General features: G+C 31.1%; 2 protein-coding genes across 5 annotated transcripts; both read right to left on the reverse strand.

Annotated features, from left to right (window-relative positions):
• Positions 1-5,019: 5,019 nt before the first annotated feature.
• On the reverse strand, positions 5,020-13,395 carry LOC100817452 (protein RFT1 homolog). 3 transcript variants are annotated; one of them, XM_006587642.4, is made up of 16 exons: positions 13,110-13,395; positions 12,954-13,013; positions 12,762-12,841; positions 12,571-12,665; positions 11,604-11,752; positions 11,280-11,431; positions 10,285-10,403; positions 9,626-9,789; positions 9,389-9,463; positions 8,722-8,793; positions 7,323-7,460; positions 6,731-6,886; positions 5,733-5,785; positions 5,474-5,652; positions 5,276-5,360; positions 5,020-5,199 (listed from the first exon to the last, which is right to left on the reverse strand). In XM_006587642.4, the coding sequence occupies exons 2-15, from the start codon at positions 13,006-13,008 to the stop codon at positions 5,300-5,302; spliced, it is 1,548 nt and encodes a 515-aa protein (XP_006587705.1). In that variant the 5' UTR covers positions 13,009-13,013; positions 13,110-13,395; the 3' UTR covers positions 5,020-5,199; positions 5,276-5,299. The 3 variants fall into 3 exon arrangements, with proteins under 3 accessions (XP_006587705.1, XP_006587704.1, XP_003534407.1); XM_006587641.4 differs by having other exon boundaries at positions 11,604-11,761; positions 13,124-13,394; XM_003534359.5 differs by having other exon boundaries at positions 11,604-11,761; positions 13,110-13,393.
• A 3,462-nt stretch (positions 13,396-16,857) lies between these two features.
• On the reverse strand, positions 16,858-21,992 carry LOC100813721 (uncharacterized). 2 transcript variants are annotated; one of them, XM_006587644.4, is made up of 14 exons: positions 21,562-21,992; positions 21,358-21,491; positions 21,105-21,254; positions 20,677-20,794; positions 20,210-20,513; positions 19,542-19,755; positions 19,292-19,381; positions 18,865-19,120; positions 18,548-18,660; positions 17,979-18,083; positions 17,843-17,890; positions 17,628-17,738; positions 17,431-17,521; positions 16,858-17,344 (listed from the first exon to the last, which is right to left on the reverse strand). In XM_006587644.4, exons 1-14 carry the CDS (start codon positions 21,815-21,817, stop codon positions 17,241-17,243), a joined length of 2,094 nt encoding a protein of 697 aa, XP_006587707.1. In that variant the 5' UTR covers positions 21,818-21,992; the 3' UTR covers positions 16,858-17,240. The 2 variants fall into 2 exon arrangements, with proteins under 2 accessions (XP_006587707.1, XP_014617831.1); XM_014762345.3 differs by having other exon boundaries at positions 16,862-17,344; positions 21,105-21,264; positions 21,562-21,577.
• Positions 21,993-22,244: the final 252 nt, after the last annotated feature.

Consider the following 22,244-nt stretch of genomic DNA (forward strand, 5'->3'; position numbering starts at 1 on the left):
ATTATTAGATGGCATGTAATTATTAGATGGTTTAGGATTAATATGATTATATTTTATGACATATATAATTAAATATTATTAATTCTTTCTTATAAGTTAAAAAAAAATACTTGTTACATAGATATTGATCAAGATTACCTATAATAGTTTATGACTGCTTAACAATTTCTTCTGAGACTTTTTCCCTTTCCTTTTATTTTTATTATTAAATTAATTAATAGTATATATGTGACTAAGATCGAGATTATATTATTTATGCTAAATTAATCCTAAAAAAATTCAGTTTTTGTGTTGTGTTACAAAAAGTTTTGCTTATTAGAATTTTGGATATATATATATATATATATATAATTGGGGGCTGTTATCCTCCCAAGCTACAACCATTTTTTACATTAATTTAATTTTACAATATCAGTGGCTCAACTATGTCTATTATGACGCACTCTGTGGAAGAGTTCTAGTCTTTTCACCACAGGGTGATCAGTGTTTGATTTTATCTATTTTAAAAAGCAATTTAGAACTAACATGGATGGTCTCATCACAAAAAGATAAAAAAAAAAAAAAAAACAATTAATATCTACACTTAGTGGCAAAGAATACGTATCATTTAAACGAGCTTAAATAAAATTCGGAATGCTATATACTTTTTGGTTATACAATATAAAGAGTGACGGACGGACGTAGAGTTCATGGGGGCCTTGGCCCCCCTGAATTTTTCAATTTATTTTTATTATATGTATGTATTAAATAATTATTTTTATTAGTGATTTAATTATATAAACAATAGAGATTTAATTATGTTATTATTTTGGTTATTTGTAGAATGACAGTTTATAATAATTTACACACATTATTTTAACAATCAAACCATATAAAACAATCATTTTTGTCTTATTTATATTTTTTTACTTTCTAATAAAATACTCTATTATTCTTTTGTAACATTTACCGTAGAAATAATTGGATTTTTTTTCTTGATCTAGTATGATATAATTTTCTTTCTAATAATTAATATGTTTTAATTATTTTAAAAGTTATATATAATTTGTTTGTAGTGAAATAATTTTATTAGCATTTTCTTTTTATTGATTTGAGAATTTAAGGATTACAAACTAAGGACTTGATAAGTTAAATTTTGAAACACTAACAAATATTTTATCTTCTAATTATTACCCTTTTTATACTACCGTCTCTTCTTTGTTCTTCTTATTAATGTTTGTGAGAGGTTCCAACATGCTTTCTTGTTTCAAATGTAAGAGTTCATAAACGTGTGGTATGTAAACCTAGGAAAACATATTATATATCAAGTAGTGTCAAAGGTCTATTATAAAATTGTAGCTTCTGTCATGACACAATATTTTTCTTATTCTATTTTTTAACTATATTTGAAAGCAAATTATTCTTCAATTAATTCTATTGGCTACTAATGTTGTAAAAGATAATATAATGAGTAACATAATTTATTCTAATTTAAATGAATTTTAACATAAGAAGATTTTTCGTAAAATTGGTGAGTGTGATTTATAATTTTGGGTCTTTTACATAAATATTTAATTTATATTTTATGTAAATATATTCTCTTATTATATGCTTTTAAATGAATTTAAAAAACACATAATTATAAATACACAAAATGGATTTTGATGCTAGTTAATATATTTCTTGAATGAATTTTAGTTTTCATATTTACCACCTTTTCGTTAAATTCTGAGTCCGTTCCTGAATATATAGTATATAAATAAAAACAAATGTGAAAGTATTGTAACTTAAAGAGGAATAAATTAAGATTAGCATAAAAAAATGAATGAAAGACTTATAGCAGGCCCACCACAGATCCACCACCAAAAAAAAGACAAGGAAAAAATGAAGACGAGAGAAACAAAAATAAAAGATCACATTGAAAAGGATGGAAGTTAACTACAACCAACTTAACCTATAATTGAAAACAAAGTTAAAGGGAGAAAAAAAACCAGTTGTGTACCACGTAAAAATAAACCAGGCTTTTGTTGGCAAATTAGAAAAAGTTAGAGAGGATAATTAGGAGATAGATGATAGATCCATGTGATCAATAACTCATAGTGATGAGGAATTTGAAACCTTTGCTTTGGTTGTTGGTGAACCTTTATGAGGCCTTAGGTGAATTTAACTAAAGCAGAGTTATCAAGAGAACTTGAGAGTATAGGGTCCCATTATAATCATTACATGTCATGTTTTATCATATTCATATGTTGTTTGTTGCAAAAAAGATGCTTTAACACAATATATGAGAGAGCACTGCTAGTTATTTGCGAGTATTAGAAGAGATGAATAGACAGGCAAATGATTTAGACCTTCTAAAGTAATGTGACAAAGCACAATACTAGTGGAATTTAGAGTCTCTTTTTGGGAGGGGGTGGGGAGGCAAGAGAGAATTGGGAATTTTCCCTCAATATCTCAATGAAGTTAAAAAAATTTGTCATATCTTCAGCTTTCCTTTTCATGTTGATATATTTGGTCAATAATGTCGATGCCAGTCCAGTGTGTGTGTGTGTGTGTTTTTTTTTTTTTTTTGCATAATAACACAATGAATCATTTCTTAACTTCAGCATTTTATTAATACTAGGCTCATTTTGCATGACATTCAAGCTTGCTTATATCAACATTTTGGATACAATTTCGTTTTGTTTCTTTCTTTACTTTTTCCTTTTTTAAATCCTAATGCATCAGGGCACAAAATTTGGATAGATAATAGATATTAAAATGAAAAAACATTGCGAGGGAAAAGGGAAAATGGAGCACCTCCATGTGGAGATTCAGATTGCCACTATGCCGAAGTTCAAGTAACACTTAAATTGTTTTATTTGGGTTGTTCTGATTCTCATATCTTTGAGAATTGACATGGCTTGACTTCATTGACCAAGGAGTGTCATGCTTCTTTCCTTTTATGTTTTCCCTCATTAAATAATTACTAGAACAAAAATGTCCTTTACCATTTCGTTCTTAAGCCGCTAAAACGAGCACCACCCGCGCGCACACTTTCTTAATCAACGACATAAGTATGTTTAAGCTTATATTCCAAAATATTTATCACGATAAAGTTGAACAATTGGCACCAAAAGTTTAGTTATCTTTTGCTGTGTGTGATCTCAATCTTGGTGTTTCTATCTTCCCTGAACATGTGTCAGAGGCACCCATGCAATGTTGCAAAATGAAGCAAAAAACCAAACTGTAGTGAAGTCCACCAAAGAATCCAACCTCTTAAGCAAAACTCAAAAAATAACATCATTCTGTTTTAGAAGATGGAACTTACTTTATAGTTTTGGTGGTTGGATACTAGTCTAAAATCCTAGTCTGCATTTTAATCATAAGCTTCATCTCCTCTTTCTACTTTTTTCTTCTTCTAAGCTTTCAAAGATTATAATTACCATTGTTGATAATTTCTAGTGACATTGGAGGCCAACAAACACGCCCGTGGCGGTGGGTGTCCCATGAATTCAACTTTGTTTCTTTCTAGCAATTCCCTTCACCACTGTTTTGCTTTCCGTGGATTGGTTTTGACTTTTGTAATTTCGGACTCACCTATATGACAGATTCGCTGACAGATATCTATGCTCCTCACAAGTCCATTTTTTTTCTCCAATTTTTCAATCACGATACGAGGATTTAACAATTTTATAAGTATTATGTCTAGAAATTCCATTTAGTGAATAGAAAGCCACCCTTTTTGTCATGTTTATTTTTGTCAAATTATAGTATTATACCCGTACTGACGTTAAATATAAGAAAAAAAATATCACATGCTAATTAAGAAAATTAGTTAATAATATTTAATTTCATAAATTTTAATTATAAAATATTTTTTTTAATTTATCCTTCATTAGAACTTATATCAAGAATAAGAAATAATCATTGAAATTAGTACATAAATTAAATAAAAGATATTTTAGAGATAATAATATTAAATAAAATAAAATTAGTTAGAATTTTTTTATATTTGAGACCAAGAAAACATTTTTTTTATTATATTAAAGGCCAGATGAAGTATTTCTTTAATGAAATTTTATTAGATGCCTCTTTCTTTTTAGACTCTACATAATTAAATTTCCCTAAATTTTTATAACTTCATAATATTATGTATTGTTATATTGTGTATCTTTCTCGTTAGAAATTATCATATATAATAAATTTATTAATTTTTACAATTATTATCTCAAAAGTAAAAAAAATTGTTATTTATAATTAGGTGATTGTGTAATTCAGACTTACACTATCCATACATATTCATTAAACTTTTCTTGTTAACACATCTCATCCAATTTATATAAATTAAGAGATATTAAAATAATGTAATAAGAGAAACATACCGAGTATAATTTTTATGGACAAATTATATTGATACTCTCCAATTTATTGAAATTTCAAATTATATATTTACCTTTTTAACTTCCACACCAACCCCTTACAAGAATGCATAGTATAATGTGTTTTTCAAATAACAAGAATAAATGGTGTAATATATTTAAACAATTAAGGAGAATTACAGTGGGCCTTAAAATATTGTGTCAGTTTTAAAAGAATTACAGGAGTGTCCATTTAATTTACCCTAGTTAAGTTAAAACTTGAGAAATATAAGTGCAATTTGTCGATTTTTTTTATCATTGTGATTGAAAAGAAACAATTAATATTTTTAAGCTACAAAATCAAAATGAAACGCAATTATACCGAATCTCTATTAATACAGAAAGCAACAAGGAAAATCCAATGACCTTTTCAACTTTAAACATTATGACCACAACCATGAAACGCGCATGCGGAATCTTTTATTTTCTCGAAATTAAATGTAATACATATTCACTAGTATTCCCCCGTAAGAAGTGCAATTTGAAACCTTCCAGAAAGTATGCAGGTAAGAAATAAAGGAACAATAGAGAACGTTATTTTTCTCTTTTTATACACGTCACATCCAAATTTGTTATGTATACCGTACACGATACACTCTGCTTAATATCGCCAAGAATTTAGATAAATAGACACCGCAGAAACCACAAAGAACTTATTGTCATGTTGAATTCATTATGTCAATAGTTTATAGAAAAACATGGCTAATGTAAATATTATACATATACCAAAATTTGTACCAGTGAGGTTGCATCTGCCACTATTCTGCTGCTTAGGATATAGCCCATAGAAAACTAACCGACAATCCATCATCTTCACTAACTGCATCAAAATTGCTATTTATCATGTCGAAGGATAAATCTTAAAAAGTTAGTTGTTTCATAGAAACAAGACTCACCTCAAAGTTATATTGCAGAAATCTTCAGTCCACATGATCATTAAAGCGAATAATTCTTCTGATGAAAGGTTTTTCCCGGCAATAACTAAAAGACCAAAAACAATTATATTAATTAAAAAAGGAAACAAGAAACAAATATATTCAACACAGGATCTTAGAAGTAAAAAAAATAAACAAATAAAGGAAAGAAGAATATACATCACATATGATGACACACAGAAGCAAGCCAGCCCAACAGAGAGATGGAACATAAATGATAGCGAGAAATTATCTCGGTCCAAAAGTACATTCTCAGAAACAAGAGTGATTACGCCTGACAGTAACAGAGTAATCCATCCTGACGGCAAGCATCCACAGAAAGAAAACGAAGAAGATCCCTGTGGACCAAAAATTAAGAAATCCGGGGTCAGAATTAGCATCAAATCACAGTCAGCCATATCAAAGCTAATAGCCATACCTGGAAGTAATTCTTTATGAATGTAGCAGAGTATAAAATCCTCAAGGTCATATCTTTAGTCGAGTCAAGTAACCATAGAAGACTTTTTCTTTTCCACAAATGTTGCAAATTAAATATGGAAATCAAAGGTTGAATTGACAAGGAACACAAAATTCTTGGGAGATCAACGCAGGGAACATTTGTAGAAATCCTACAATATTATCTTATTGGTATGCTAGTAATAGTTGAACTAATAATGACACTAGATTTTAGCAGCTTATGCAGAAGTATCTAGGTTACTGAGTCTAGCTGTGAAATAACAAATTGGTATGCTCAAATGCTGTCAGCATTAATTGTCTAGACAAAAAATACGATAAGAGACAGGAACATGCTATTAGACAATACAACAGCCATTCGATCTAACGTGTCTATGCCTCCATAATATAGAACATAGAGATCATATAAATACGCAGCAACCGGAAATTTTCTCATTACCTACACACAGTTCTCAATCACCATAATCAAGAGCTGAAAAGCCAATGCTAATAACAGAATACACAAATTCCTATTCGTTGTTTCTCACAGGCACAAAATCATCAAGTAATGGTTGTTACATTCCCTTTTATTTTTGGTATACAAGGGCAATTCTTTATTTGCTATTGAGCTGCATTTTAGATGCAAGATTCAAAAGAGAAAAGGAATTCAATTCAGCATGTTAATAAATATCTTAAAATAATAAGTAAAATACACAATTAGCCCAAGAAATGGAATATTTCCTTTATTTGGTTCTCTCTTTCAATTTATTGTTATCCTTTTGGTGATAAATACCCTTTATTTATTTTCAGTCATAATCTCTTTCACATTTAAATCATATTTTCTTTTAACCTTCATTTTGACCAATAGGGGTTATAAGTAATAACTAAAATGTTTGAGCACCCACACGGCTTTCCATAAGGAAAAAACAAATGTAAATTGTGAAATAGCATGAAATAAATAACTGTAAGGAATAGAAAGGATACTAAGAGAATTTGCCAAAATCAAGCCAACTGCCCCAGCCAACCTTATTAGCATGACATTCAAAACTATATATATCAAAGAGAATATAAGTAGTGAATCATTTGAACGCTTGAGTTGCCTCTCTGTTGCAACTGCATGCATAAAGGCTTCAGAGGTTCCTGAAGCAAGGAAAGAAATATTATAATTATGAGAATGAAGAATTTGATCACCAGTTAGCTAGTCATAAACAAGGGAAATACATGTAAAATATATACACCCCCCCCCCCCCCCCCACTACCATTTTGATAGAAACTGGCTTAGAATTATAGAAAGAAAAACATAAAAGAGTACAAATAGTTCAATGCATTTTACCTTCTTATTTCCACTCCTATAAGTGCATATGGAGAAGCTTATCCAAACAGGGCCTAACTGCTAATAGAGCTTATCTAACAAATTTACTAATTCCTATATTAAGACAATACCCATAAAACAATGTGTGCAAAAAAATTACATTATATGAAGAATTAAAAACATGAGATGTCATGGTTGTAACCTGCAAACAATTGATGTACTAGCAGAATAAAAAAATGAGCAACAAGAGACAAGGAAAATTACCATTCATGGCCAAAACAATGACATAAAAGCAATAACAGCGGAGGGCAGTTGATGCTTCTCCATCACTCCATTTTTCACCATAAAGCAATCTAATGAGTGAATAAGAATAACTTGGACCAAATGCCATAAAAACAAGGCCTGCAAAACATAAAGCTGGATATTATACCACAAAGAAACAATAAAATATGCAATTTAAGGCATAACATGTCCGAAACATCTCTTCAGGTGTGGAAAACAAAAATAAAGCTATTTACACAACTCTTTCTTTACAACTGCATAAGTGGTTCAATTTGAGTTTTACAGAGGAAAGGTTATGCAGGCCACCTAAACTCAGATGGAGTCATGCAGCTGCTCATAATTGTTGCTTGTGAGTTGTGACCAAAAAAGTTGTGTAGTTGTCATTACGATGATAAAAAGTACTAATTTTCCAAATTTTGTGCAAACCAGATCTATGCCTTAAATAACATGCTCATTACGGGATCATCTAGTATTATTGTTTGTATCAAATTATATGTTCACAAATGTCAATCACCAAGCAGACAACATGTTTTCCAGTTTCTCGTGAAAAGGCTCTTCCCTATGGCATGCAGTATCATAGTTTTCTTTTTGCTTGTGACATGTTCCATTCACATAGTTATATCCTTCTTTTATTTTCTTTTTATTTTTCCAAGGGGAAGGGTCAACAACAACCACAAACAAGCCCTTTTCTATTAGATGAGGTTGGCTGCATGAGCCAAATGAAGCCATAGTGTTCTATTGCGATTCATTTACATTGCCAAATTGTTGACCTCTAAATCCTTCTTAATGGCTTGGCATATAGTTTTACTCGGTCTTCTTTCTATGGTTCTACCTCTAGTGTTAGCCGTTAGGGCTATTTTCTTGTGATCTACTCCCCTTGAATTCTCCACACAAGCCCAAACAAGAAACTCTACCATTTTTCTACAGTAGTACTACTCAGCCTTTTCTCTAATGCACATGCACACATTCCAAATTCTATCCTGTCTAGTGTGTCCACCCAATACTCATCCAACGGGAAGGGTAACAGTCTCTAAGAGTTAGATTCAAGCTTTCTTTCACTCTTTTTTCTCAATTCTCACAAAAAGAAATTAATACAGGAAAATAAGAGAAACACATAGGTTTAAGTTTTCTTATATTTGCAGAAGAGAAAAGTAATTTATGTCTAGATACAACTTAAGTGAACTATGTTGAGGAAGACTTAACATCAACATTGCTTTTGCAATCTTTGCAGAACCATTGATCATTCTTAGTCTTACTAAGATACAGGTAAATTTGCATCTTTCTTCAAATATGGACCAGAAATAATTTCTTTTGACTGAATAACAGGAAAACTAAGAAATATGTATCCAGGAAAGATATGAAATTAAATGAAAAGACATACCAATCAACAAAACTAACTTCAGGGATTCTGTCAAGCTGTTTCCCAATTTCTTGCTTTTTCCTGGATATTGTCCTGTCAGGAATGACCAAAACATATTTCAGTTTGTGAAATTGAAAACAATTTTGCTATGGCTGTATGCCCAACCAAAAACATTAAAATTTATTATTTAATATGAAAGAAAATGGGTCTAATATGCCTAGAACATAAAATTAAAAGAAGTCTAGATAAAATATTCTTAACATAGTCATGAAATCGTGACCAAGACCTTAATGCTTGTGAAAGAATGTCATACATATACTATATAAAAATAGATAATTAGATATATCTCCCCATGGTGTGATATAAGTTACATATGCTGAAGCACATCCCACTTGAATGTTTCATTAATAGACTGACTTTGGTCGATCAATTTCTTAAAGTAATAGTTTATGTCAAATAATATGAGAGCACTGATACTTAAACCTAATAGACAAACACAACTACCCAGGTAAATGAAGGAGAGAGAAATGAGGGGCAAATTAAGAATTACACCCAAAAAAAAATGCAATATGAAGAAACAAACAAAAGGAAGAAGCAAAACTAAAGTAGAAGTAAACAATAGTTAAATGAATGCTAGACATGCAGGTTTTCTGGTCCAAACATAAAGTAAACAAGAGAGAAATAGAACCTGAAGCAGACCTTGCAAATGTTACATATGAACTTTCTTCAAAAGGTAAAAAGACAAGTCTCACCACTAAGCTACCTGAAAGGTGGTGATTAAAAAAAAAAGACAAATGTGTCAGTAAGTAACATTCATCATGTTTCTCAAGAAAATAAGAAACACCATTAAATCTTAATAATGCAATTAAATTTAGAACATAATAATTAAGATTTATGAAACAAATTACCCAAACCAAATACCAACCTAATTTGTCCACCAGTCCATATACTGCTTGATTATATGGGGTATCCAACCATACAAGTACTATCTTTTCTCCTTCCTGAAGGATCAATTTTCGAAAGGATTGAAAGGTAAATAGTATACACATCTTGGACAACTGCTGGTCAAAATCAATCATTTTTCCTTCTCTGCAAAAATTTAATTTACACATAAATCAGGTATTGTTATAATTATAACCAAGCATTCATCAGAAAATAAGGCTGAAAGAAATAGACATGAAATTAAGCACGGTTCAACCTACAGTAAACTAGAGGCATATATCAGGAGAAACAAAAAAAATCAATATGAGCAAGAAATATTACAGGGGGTAGCATCTGGCAAACATGATCCCTTCACAATGACCTCAGAAGATCAAGCCGTATATTTCTAATTCTAAGCAGGCTCATCAGACCATTGCTTAGAGCATCTTAGTGCAGAAAATTAATTTCCGTGAAGTTAACTAGAGCAAAACCAATATAATTCCTAAGAATCTTCTCCATAAGTGACTATCTAGTTTCAGATTGACAGACAGTCAAAATATTATTAATTCACTGTATCTCCTTTTGGAAGAGAAAATGATAAAAAAATATCAGGTAACAACCATGTAGAGATATTTATGATATGACAAAATAAAATAGCTATACCTGAATGGAAAAAGGTAAGAAACCCTAAATTTTTGGGAAAGCAAAAGATAGCCCCAATAACCAAGAAATAAGCAAGCTCCATATGCAGACTGTGACAAAGCAAATATGATTGATTTTTCCTGAAAATGGTCATTTAACTCTGAATCAGTTGCATATTTACATTTACATGGATGTATCTGTTAGAACTTAGAAATACAAAACATATTTTGAATCTCCACCTAATAGCGTAAGCTTATAAGTGAGTTAATCCATTACAGCATTATCATAAGTAATATTAAACATTTTTAAAGGTTTTTTATTTGGACTTTTTTATCAAATACATATCTGTGTGTGTGTGTGAGCAAAAATTCAAATCAAATTTCAATAGTACTAATATCAGGGCTGTTTGGTTTATGAAAACGGCTTCTGTTTTCACTCATGTTTTCAAAAGTTAGTATAGCAAACAATGAAAACAACTTTTTATTGTCTTTTGTTTTCACTTTTTCCTGTACAAACTTCAAAAAACCAAAAACAAAGTGAAAATAAAAAACAAAAAACATTTTCTCTAACCAAACAGTCCCTTAGAAATTCTAGACATGAAGAAAACATCTATATCCAAATTGATTTTTATTTTTAGTGTAGTAGTTGTTTTCTCTATTTTCCACAACATTCACTTTCTGTGATTGGATTACATGTCTGGTTCATCTGAACAACCTTCAATTCATCAAGATTCAAGAAAGTAACAAATGAATCATTTAAATGAGCAAAAAAGAATATAACCCTTGGTCTGGTGTTCCAATGTTCCAATATTTATGAACAAATGTTAGTAAACAAAAAAGAAAATCAACAGAAACAGAAATTTGCTGAAACAACAGTAACTAGCAAAATAAAAGTCAGTCCAATAATCAATCAGTCATTAGCATGTTACAAGAATAACAGGAAAAGCACTGATTGTCTGCTTAACGATAACTAAAGTAAGGATCAAAATCTATGGCTCAGTATAACTAAGCTCTTACCATTCCAGTTTGCTTTACAATTAGAAAATACATTGTCAAGCACCGTGACAAAGTAGCTACAGTCTCGACCATCAGCCGTAATTCAAGCAAGACCAAGTTCTGTGAAAGAATATACACAGGCTCAGCCAGGAGCTCCAAAATGCATGCAAAACCTGGAATAACAAGTGATATTCACTCAAAATTTCAAAATTTACCTCATTTGATATTTTGAAGAGTTATTTAAGGATATTTGGTTTCATATGTTTTGAAGGGAGATAAGATTATGGAAAAAACCATAAATGGAAAAAAAAAGTATAGAGATGACAAAAAATTACATTTGATTACCATTGATCAAGATAGCTTGCCCATGTGGACTAGAATAACTTATTTGTTGCCACCAGAAGACAAAAAGGCATACTACAATTGTAATAAATATTCCAAGTGGGAAACTCATCCACACTACTTTCATCAGCTTCACAACATCTCCCATTGAACTGCCATCACTATCACATAAAAAATACATATTACAAATGAAGCTCACTCAAGTGTGGCAAAAGAGAATTAAAAAAATAAAATAAATGAAAGATATAAACCCTTAATTCACATTATTGGAATTATAATATTTTTTAAATACACAGTATTCTAAACTATCAAAGAATTGAAAGCCTCAATTGAACTTTTTACTAGATCTTTCAACCAAACTATAAACAGGTTTTTAAATATAATTTCAGCACATATGCATTCTCCAGCCAGTAGCACAGTTTACCCAAAGCATCATAAAACAGTCAGTACTCATCTATGAATCTGTAGCTTTGAACCTAACACAAAACTCATTTTCTGTTGAATCATGTTGCAAAAAGTAGCCCACAATGATACAAGCATAATCAAAGGGGCATAAAAAAAACTAACAAATCCCTCATCATCAAGCATGGAAGAAGCCCAAACACTAAGGAAGATTTGAGCAGGGAATCTAAATTAAACCAAACTAACTTGATGATAGGATCATAGGAAGTCAAAAAAATGGAAACTAGATAGAAAGAATCAAAAGAGTAAACCCGTATCATTGCAAAACAGAACAGAAAATGGAGAGTAGAAGTCTCCCCAAAGGTTTCCCCTTCACAAAGGATCTCTCCATTCACTCACAAACCTGTCAAATACACCGAATGCCCTCTACACAATCTTATTTCGCCTATTTATGTAACCATTCTCTTCTAACTAATAAGCTAGTTTAATGGACTTACAGACAAACAGCTGTTCTTATTCAGTCAGTTTTCAATGTACATAATAGAATTAGAAAAGCATAAGGGATCACCATTTCAGGTCCATCCGCAAGCATGCTCGTCGAAAGCCCTCCCGGCTAAGAAATAAAATACATGTGACTAGCAAATGAAACTGCACTGCATACAGCTGGATCAAAGAAAAGCTTATGATGCAAGTCAGAATGAGAACCAAATAAAGAAATCTAGAAGTAAAGCACGGGGAAGATGGAGACAGAAGAGTTACCGCATAGTCCTCTTGAGTAAGATGCCTTACAATCCATGTATTGAATATAAATGGAATTCCTCTTGACAAGAACTGAGTAGCTGGATTCATTATATAAAGCTTTGTCAGTGATAATAGTACAAAATAAAAAAGCATATCAGATGTCTAACGAATGTATTTTAAATGTAAATTGGTGAGACGGCGTTGGCTGACCTAATAGGTACTTGAAGGTGCGTGAGAGATTGGTAGCGTCTTTATCCTTCGACATGGCAGCTGCGGAAATGAAAATGATTCTTGGATCAGATAGAACATACGTTAGATTTGGCAATGTAGACGTATCTGGTACGTTTTGGAGAGAGAGTGAAATACCTAGCTTAGCTTACCCAGGACGGTGGAGGATGAAGAAGCGGTTCCGTTGAATTCCGGTCACGATGAGGCGATACTATATGAATGGGAAGCGCTTGATTTTGAAGAATTATATTATAAAGTCCACAACTCAAGGTTCATAGACTTCTGCGGGAAGGGTGTTTGGCGAAATTACTAACTCACGCACGCTGCTACAATACAATTTAGAAAAGTCACATTTCTCTCGTCGTGAGAACCTGCAGCATGGGGTCTTATTTTTCTTATTTCTCTACTATTTGTACTGTTTTCTTCTTGATAGTTTGTGCACACCTTGTGTAACATTCTACTGTCAGTAATATATTTCTGTTGTTTGGCCTTCAAAAAAAAAAAACATCTCTCTCGTCAAGATGTATACTTAAAAAAAGTAGAATGAGAAAAAAGGAAAAAAAAATGTTGCTGCTTACAACAAAAATAAATTATCTTTATATTATATTCGGTGAAATTTTTAAGTATTAGGATTAATTTCAATCATACTTAACCTAATTAAAATTTAATCATACACCGATTGAATATTATGTTTTATTTTTTTAACCTAACTCAACTCATATTATATAATTAAAATTTTTATTATATATAAATTAATTATTAAATATAAAAATATATTAATTTTTATCTCACATAATTTATTATTAAATTATTCATTATTTTTATCTCTGTTTTGATTTTATTTATATTTTTTTATGTTAATATAATACTTTGTTTTTATATAAAATAAAAATATCATATTAGCATTGAAATTATTAATTTTTTAACTAAATATTGTTACAATTTAATCTCTTTTGAGTGTATTTAGTTAATATTTACTTCAAAACTTTAAGAATAAATAAATTATTGTTCTAAAAATGTTTAAATTTTTTTAAAAATATTGAGACCTAATTAACCAAACTTGACCCAACATTGAGCAAATTGGATTAGGTATGTAAAAAAATTGAAAACCCAACTCAAAAAAGATTGATTAGATTGAATAACAGGTTTAGCCGAATTGATCTCAACTCCTAAACATCCAGTCTTTACATTCATTAGAAAACTAGTATGACATTTGTGTGTAATGCCGATACCTATGCATTTTTTATATCAATTGACTAACAATATATATGTGTGAAATGAATAATTAATTAAAACTATATATTTAGGAGAGAAATATATTATTGATTGACTTTTTAAAAAGCAAAATATTGTCAATGATTGTCTTTTAAAATAAATGTATATAACACAATTAAGATTGACCGTCAACGATATAGTCAAGAAGACAGAGTTATGATATTGAAAAAATGAGTTTAATCAAATCTTTTGTCTTAAATATAACTATGCTTATTAAAACAAATTAGCAAAACACCATAATTGTATTTGGATGTCCAAATAGAGTTATTACAAACCCTTTTCAAAAGAAACTTACAACCCAAATTGACAAAAGTTAGTCAATGTATAGTCTATAGCAAGTGTAGTTATGGTTGAATCTGTCGTGATAAAGTGTTATCTAATGATAAATTATATTAACAAACTAGTGTTTTATGTAATCATAAATTTAAATATTGACTGATTAGTGTCAGCACAAATGTATATCTTTAAAAATATTTATCAACAAAATTTGTATTATAATATTTGACATTATTCTTCTTTAGACTTTCATATCAAAAAATGTACTGTAAACAATTATTGAAAGCAAGAGTACCTAAATTTTATCGTAAATATTTATCAACATAATTGATTCATTTGCATAATGTGTAAAAATATCAATGTTAATTTTATTTTGTTAATTATTTGCCAAGGTAACTAAATACTATGTTTCAAAACTTTTATGTAATGATTAGGATAGAATTACTGGTCACAAATTTTGAATTAACTTAAGAGTAGATGGTAGCATATGTTGTTGTTAATATTGCATGGAAATTGAACATATCAATCCAAGAGGGATCAAACATGAACTTATAAGAAATAAGAAGTATAAGAAAGTACCAAAAGACAAACACGAACATAGCTATCTCAAAAGGTATAAAATAAGCAAGAAACTTCTAATATCATTCTCTAAGGGCATCATTGGACCAAAAAACTATGGTCATTATTTAATGTAGGTCATATTCTTGTTAATGAAAAGTAGACAAAAACCAAATATTATATGAGCATCTATCCTAATGTATCCGTTCTGAAAACTACTTGTATTAAGTATTAAAAAAAAAAATTCTGATAAACACGTTGTCTTCATTCATGGTTGGTGCTTCCAACCATAAGCTATACACACCCAAACTAATATATGAATAACTGACAAATACACAATCAGCAAAAATACTCCTTTGTTAGAAAGAAAAAAAAAATTGAACTAATAGTGATAAAATTAAATGTAACACCGTGAATAACATGAGACACCAAAATCCAGAATTTAGGAGCCTTACCTGCAGTAGCAAAAGAGCACTTCATAATGTATATTTCAAAGGTTTACATTGTGGAAACTACTTTCTTTCTTCGTGAGTAATACATTATATAGAAAATTATATATAATAATTTTAAATGTTATTTCTGTAACAATTGTAAAACACTTGAGTTATAAAATGATTTTTTCTTTTCAATTGATCAATGAAGTTACATGGAAATAATTAGCAAATTTCAATGCACAAAGTATTGACTTTAATTAAAAAACATGCAAAATGTATATTTCAAAGGTTTACATTGTGGAAATTGCTTTCTTCCTTCTTGATAGTTAATACATTATAATATAGACAATTATATATAATAATTTGAAATGTTATTTCTATAACAATTGTAAAGCACTTGAGTTATAAAATATTTTTTTCTTTTCAATACATCAATGAACTTATATGAAAATAATTAGCAAATTTCAATGCACAAAGTATTGACTTTAATTAAAAAGCTCAAAGATTATGTTATGAGCCTTGTAGGACTGAGTCACAGGTCTAGACAGGATAGACACCTTGCAATTTATAGTGAATGCAAGCAGACTGAATCCAATAGGAAATTATAATGCTTAAGAAAAAATACTTAATTGATAAGATCTTATCTAAACGTCTAAATCAAAACTAAATTCAAAATAAGGCTGATAAGGATTTTGTATAGTAAAATCTAATCTTATCAAAATAGATTAATCTTAAATTATTCAAATCTGAACAATTGATAAGGATTTTGTTATGTGGAACTTTATCTGATCTAAAACAAAAGCAAAACCTACCATCTTAGTGAATATGCAACACTCTCACTTTTCTTGCTAGCCAAATTTATTTTAGATGTTTCTTCTCTTTTTCATATATATAATATAACATATGCATACATTTTTTTTCTGGTACCCACGTGTTTTTATTTATTTATTTATTTTATGATGCATATCTTATAAAAACATTTTTCTTTCTTTATTTATTGAGTAAAAACCGATTCTCTTAACTATTTTAATGAATATTTATATTTCTCCAATTAACATTAATTATAATAGAATATTTAGAAATCATCATCAGAAAAAATATTTGATTAATTAAACTAATTTTTAAATTTTATTAAATTACATGTTTGAAAATTATGTATCATATTTGGTTACAGCTCCGTACCCCAAATTTTTTTTTTATGGAAAATATATGCAACGGCACCCCAAAAGAAATAATCAAATCCCATCAGCTAGATAAGTTTATAGAAAAAGAATTATTCGACAGTGTAGTACAGTCATCTAATCATAACTATTATTATGTTGACTTTTAAAATAATTATTTTAAGATAATTTAAATAGTAAGTTGCAATCGGATAAAAGTATAAAATTTGGGATAGGTTTAAGTGTCTAGGCTTTGTGTGCGAAGACTTACACTGCATGGTTAGTCTGGATATTCACACCCATTATAACAACATACTAATAACACAGAAAGGGAACAGAACCAAAAATAAATAAATAAATGGGAGGATTACATAACAAAATGCAGGAATGCTAACTCTACAAATTTACAGCGCAACATGTACATGTCTTCTTTGCAGTCTTGTCAGCTGTTGGATTAACTTTGTGCTGAATCCAGTTACCAATTAACTGCCAACAAAGCGTAGTACTGGTGTATTAATATGCGCTGGACAATTACCATGTTGGCAGTTGCTACATACCAATAAAATTTACACTGCACACTCTGCCAAAATGTTGTTACTTTCCACACCAAGTATCCACTCACAAATGATAGTATTCACTCGTTCTGGCACCTCATCGTGTGGACAATGACCTGTAGTTTCAAGAAAGAAAAAAATGGATCAATTTGAAATAAAGCCCGAGACACCTTGTTATATAAAACTCTAGCGACCAGCCTACCAGCATCTAACTCCTTAATCATAACTCCATCACAATGTTCTTTTAGCATGGCCACCTTCGAATTGGAGTCTGAAATTGGATCTTTCATCCCCTAACAATAAAGAAATCAATAACAATATATGTGTATCAGAGCATTTCTCAAAGATATTATTTCATCTCATTTTTCCCCATAATGTTTCATATCCTCGTTATAATACCTGTATAATTAGGACCTTTTCCTTGACATCTTCAAGAAGAAAGTTAAGAGGTATGGAAAGATTAAAACTGAAGATGCTTTCCAACACCACAAGCACGCCAGGATCATATGACTTTAATATGTAAAGGAGATGTCAAAAAGAATTATATGTATCAGAATGCGAAACCTGCTGGTGCAATAAAAATAATTTAGATTCTAAAAGTTGAGAAAACTGACTGCTCTTAGCATCTCACTTATGAGAAAATCATCTGCTCTTTCAACCCTCTGCAAAGCAACCAGAATCAGTCACCATCAAAACAAATGTATAACAAATCTATGAGATTTGAAAATTAGCAACAAAAATTACACTTACAGTTGGATAACATTTCTTAAGTAATTCTTGAGTTCTTAGCCTCAAGTAGAATACAAGAATGCGAGAACCCAACCAGGAAGCCCCTGAAGTTTGTCTATCCTGAATCTTCATAAGTACATAAAAAAACGCAAATTTTAAAATAGAATAAACTAATTATGTTGTATTCACACTAAAACAATGCCAAATTATGGCAAGAAATGTTTGAAGAAATAACAAAATCCCAACTTCTAAGACTCATTCACCACTACATTATGCACTTTTAGATGCTTCTCTGTTCTCTCTATTCAAGAAAACTATCCAATCATGATACATTTCCGGAGAAGACTAAGATTTTAAGATCTAGGGAATCTGATTTCTAATGGAAGCAATAAACAAATGATACGTTATTAAAAAGACAGGGTATAATGGACACATTTGTACAATTCTAACTAGCTGACAACATATCAATAGCAGCAAAAATTTACCATGGCAAGAAGAAGCAAATTTCAATTTTTTGGTCAAAGCCAATAGAAAAAACATATTATCTAACAAATGTTGTATGAACTTGAGTTGTTCTTGGTTACACTTACTGTAGACAATGGTATGAATGAATATCTTGGGATGACATTGCCTGCACTGTTGATCAAGACAATGGATTTGATCAAATCACTCCAAACACGAGCAACAATAGCAACAAGATAACCTGGAGTAGGTGAAAGTAATTATTAAATGATTGAATCATCAACAGGGAAGAATAAACAAACAGGTATATATATATATATATATATATATATATATATATATATATATATATATATATATACAAGAACCAAGATACTGCATGTGTGAAAACTGAAAAGGACACAATTTTTTTGTGGCAAGGTACCCAATTATGTTTAACTCGTACCGCCAATTGAGTTGCCAACAAGGTGAACTGGTTCACCCACAATGTCAACAATAAAATCTCTCAATAGTTCAGCCCACAAGAGTTCAGTATATACAACATTTGGCTTTTCTGATTTGCCAAATCCTAAAATAGTAATGGCCCAAACTCGATTTCCAGATTCAGCTAAACCATGTATGTTGTCACGGTAATGCTCCCAAAAGGCACCAAAACCATGCACAAGAAGAATAGCAGGACCATCTTCACCAGCAACTGAATACTGTGAATATCAATTTAAATAATAAATTATCAGGAAATTTTATAAATATTTTACTTAAGTTGTACTAAGTATTTCAGGTTCTTAACTCATTTCACTGAGAAAAGAAAATTGAATGGAAAAGGGTTCTTAATGGGAAATCAAATAATGACCCCGAGTCTATCAATTGAATACCTGGATAAGAAATCCTTTCCATTTCCATATCCGTGTTGAGTGTATTCCGTGATTATTTTTCTGATTTTTCAAAGCCAGAAGCCAATACCACTATGACACCAAAAAATATAAATAAATAAATTGTTTGATAAAAGAAGAAAAGAAAAAGGTCATGACAAGTACCCTGGTATTACAGATAAAACATAGCCAAATCAATAAGGTACATAACATTCTTTTTACTCAAATACAGCTCAAAAGTTATAACTAGCACCTCCATTGAGCACACAGCATCAACTGCTGCTGCAATTGTGGCAGCTGAATATCCAAAGGGTGATAAGAAACCTGCATTTCGTTCTTTCTCATATTTGATAGCTTCATAATGTACTTTTCTTCTAGATATAATGCCAAGAGATAGGGCAGGGCCAAAAAGTCCAATAAATGATGCTCCATTCCGACTTTCAGAAGCACGCACTTTTTCATGTACCCTGCACAAATTTAAGGTGAAAGTACATCTCATGACATGTAATTTTCATTTTATGACAAGAGTATTGTAGAGATTAGAGAACAATGAGAAGGAACACATTGTGAGTTTTAATGAATTAATCAGTAATCAACAATGACCTAGGTGGAACAGACCAAATAGTAGACTATGAGCATTGCTGCATGTGAGGTACACACAGCTATGCACAACAATTCTTATCCCTTCTTACTATACAGGGAAATAGAACGTAATAAAAGAAAAGAGGAAATGCTTACAAAACAGAAACAGAAAACCAAAAAAGGGAAACATTATGAAGCTTTTATATATTTGAGAACGCTTTTTCCTTAAAATGAAGAGAATAATGAGAATCCAACTATAAAAAATTACTTTCAGCCCCCATACTTTCAAGAAATTTACCAAAAAAAACAAAAAATTCAAAAGGTAAGTTGTCTGCATACTCCTGCCAGTCATCACGAGCTGTTCCCTCCAAATATCTCAGATATGCAGCCAATGCATTCAGTACATTGTTTGTACTACCTCCTACAATATTTCCTTTTTGTGTCACAAAAACAGATCCATTGCGTTCCCTTGATTGCGTTAGCCCAAACCTAGAACTCCTTTCAATGTTATTGCCAGATTTCAATACTTTTCTGCGTAAAATGGTTTCAGCTGATGTCTCCTTCATTAAACTCCATTTCTCTCCTGATTTCTGTTGGTTGCTAGTCAAAAATCCCTTTATGTCGTCATACGAAGGAAGAACACCTAATTAAATGAACAATTATTACATAACTTTTTGCAACATTATAAAGTACAGGAAATTAAATCAATTCAATAGAAAAGGTAACATCCAATAATCTTTCGAAAAAAGACAATAACAACAAAGCAAAGCATCCTGAAAAGAATTTTCATCCACCACAGAACTCACCCCAGTCCAGTTCTATTTCTGCACCAGGTAACTTTGACACTGACAACTGAAGTGGTGTAGTCACAGAGAGTCGAAGTTTCTTAAACTCATCATATGATGCAGGAAGATTTTCCAGATCCTATGTAATAGTAATAGTAAGAATACTAATAAATCAATCAAATTCAAACACAACAGAATTACTCAAAAATTAAAACAATCACCTCAGTTACATGAGTTCAACATTTTGCAGATCCAATGTAATAGTAATAGTAACAATAATAGTGATTCCATCAAATTCAAACATGGCAGAAATACTAAAATAGCAAAACAATCACCTCAGTGACATGAGTTCAAACATTCTATATTATCAACTCAACCAAGCCAAATGAACGTAGCAAAGTAGCAAACACAACTAGTCAGTCACTAACAAGTAACAACCTAGCACCTACCTTTATATCATAAAATGGAGTTCGCCATAATTCAATCCTTGGACTCCCTTGTGGAACACTGACGGATTTCAAACGCTGCTTGACCACATCTATGATGAAACGTAGCTCATACTCCACCTCTTGTTCCGCAAATACACAAGTGGCTTTGACCTGTTCCGTCCTGATCGATGAATTTACTTAATAAAAGTAACGACATGAATGCATTGTAAATTAAGCAAGCAAATGCTAAGTAAGTAACTAACGAAGTAACAACCTCTGTTGCAAGTTGCTGAATGACGTTTTCCGCATTGCCGAATCTGATCACCAAATCGGAACCGCGATCCTTCAACGACTTCCTCAAATCTTCCACGGCAAGCAGAACCAGTTCCAGCGTCTCATCGGAAAAACCTGCAGCGCCAATAAACGCTTTGGTGAGATTCGAAACAGAAATCGCAGTGCGTTAAATTTGGTTACTCACGCGAAAGAATGCGGTGATCGAAGACGTAAATAGGAACGAGTGATGGAAATGCGGAGGCTGCGAGGAGCGCAGGGTGATCGTCGGTTCGAAGATCGTGCTTGAACCACAGAATGGCCGTTCCAGTTGCCTTCATCGAACAGTAGCGCCGAGTTGAAGAGAAGGAGCGAGTGTTTGGGAAGGAAAAAGAAAGTGAGGGAAAATGGGAAGAAAGTAAAGGAAAATGGGAAGAAAAGTGAGGGAAAGTGAGAAGAGCCATGAGGCAAGGCGAAAGAGATGCAGGGAGGTATCCAGGTACCGAGAGAGCTTGGGTTCAAAAATTCGAGGCTCTGCATTTTATTATCAACATTACAAATTATAATTGTGGCGGATAGAAAATTTGTTGACCATAATAACTCCAAAATCAAAAGGATGTTCGCGACCACCACTGTTTGTTTACAAAATATCCAAAGGATCCTCTCCATTTGTTACAAAATATCCTCTCCATTAGGCATAGCTTTGAAAATCTTCAACCATTCGTTGCTTTTCTACAACATTTTTTTGGGGGGCCTGCAAAAAATAAAATAAATATAAATATAACATATTAAAGACTTCAACTTTGTTTAATAGAGAAAAAATAAATTGGAAAGAGGGAAGAGATAAAAATTATTTAGCTTGTTTGATAGGGAAGATTAAACTGTAACCTA

The sequence above is a fragment of the Glycine max genome, chromosome 9 (genome assembly GCF_000004515.6).
Source record: "Glycine max cultivar Williams 82 chromosome 9, Glycine_max_v4.0, whole genome shotgun sequence".
Lineage (NCBI taxonomy): Eukaryota > Viridiplantae > Streptophyta > Magnoliopsida > Fabales > Fabaceae > Glycine > Glycine max.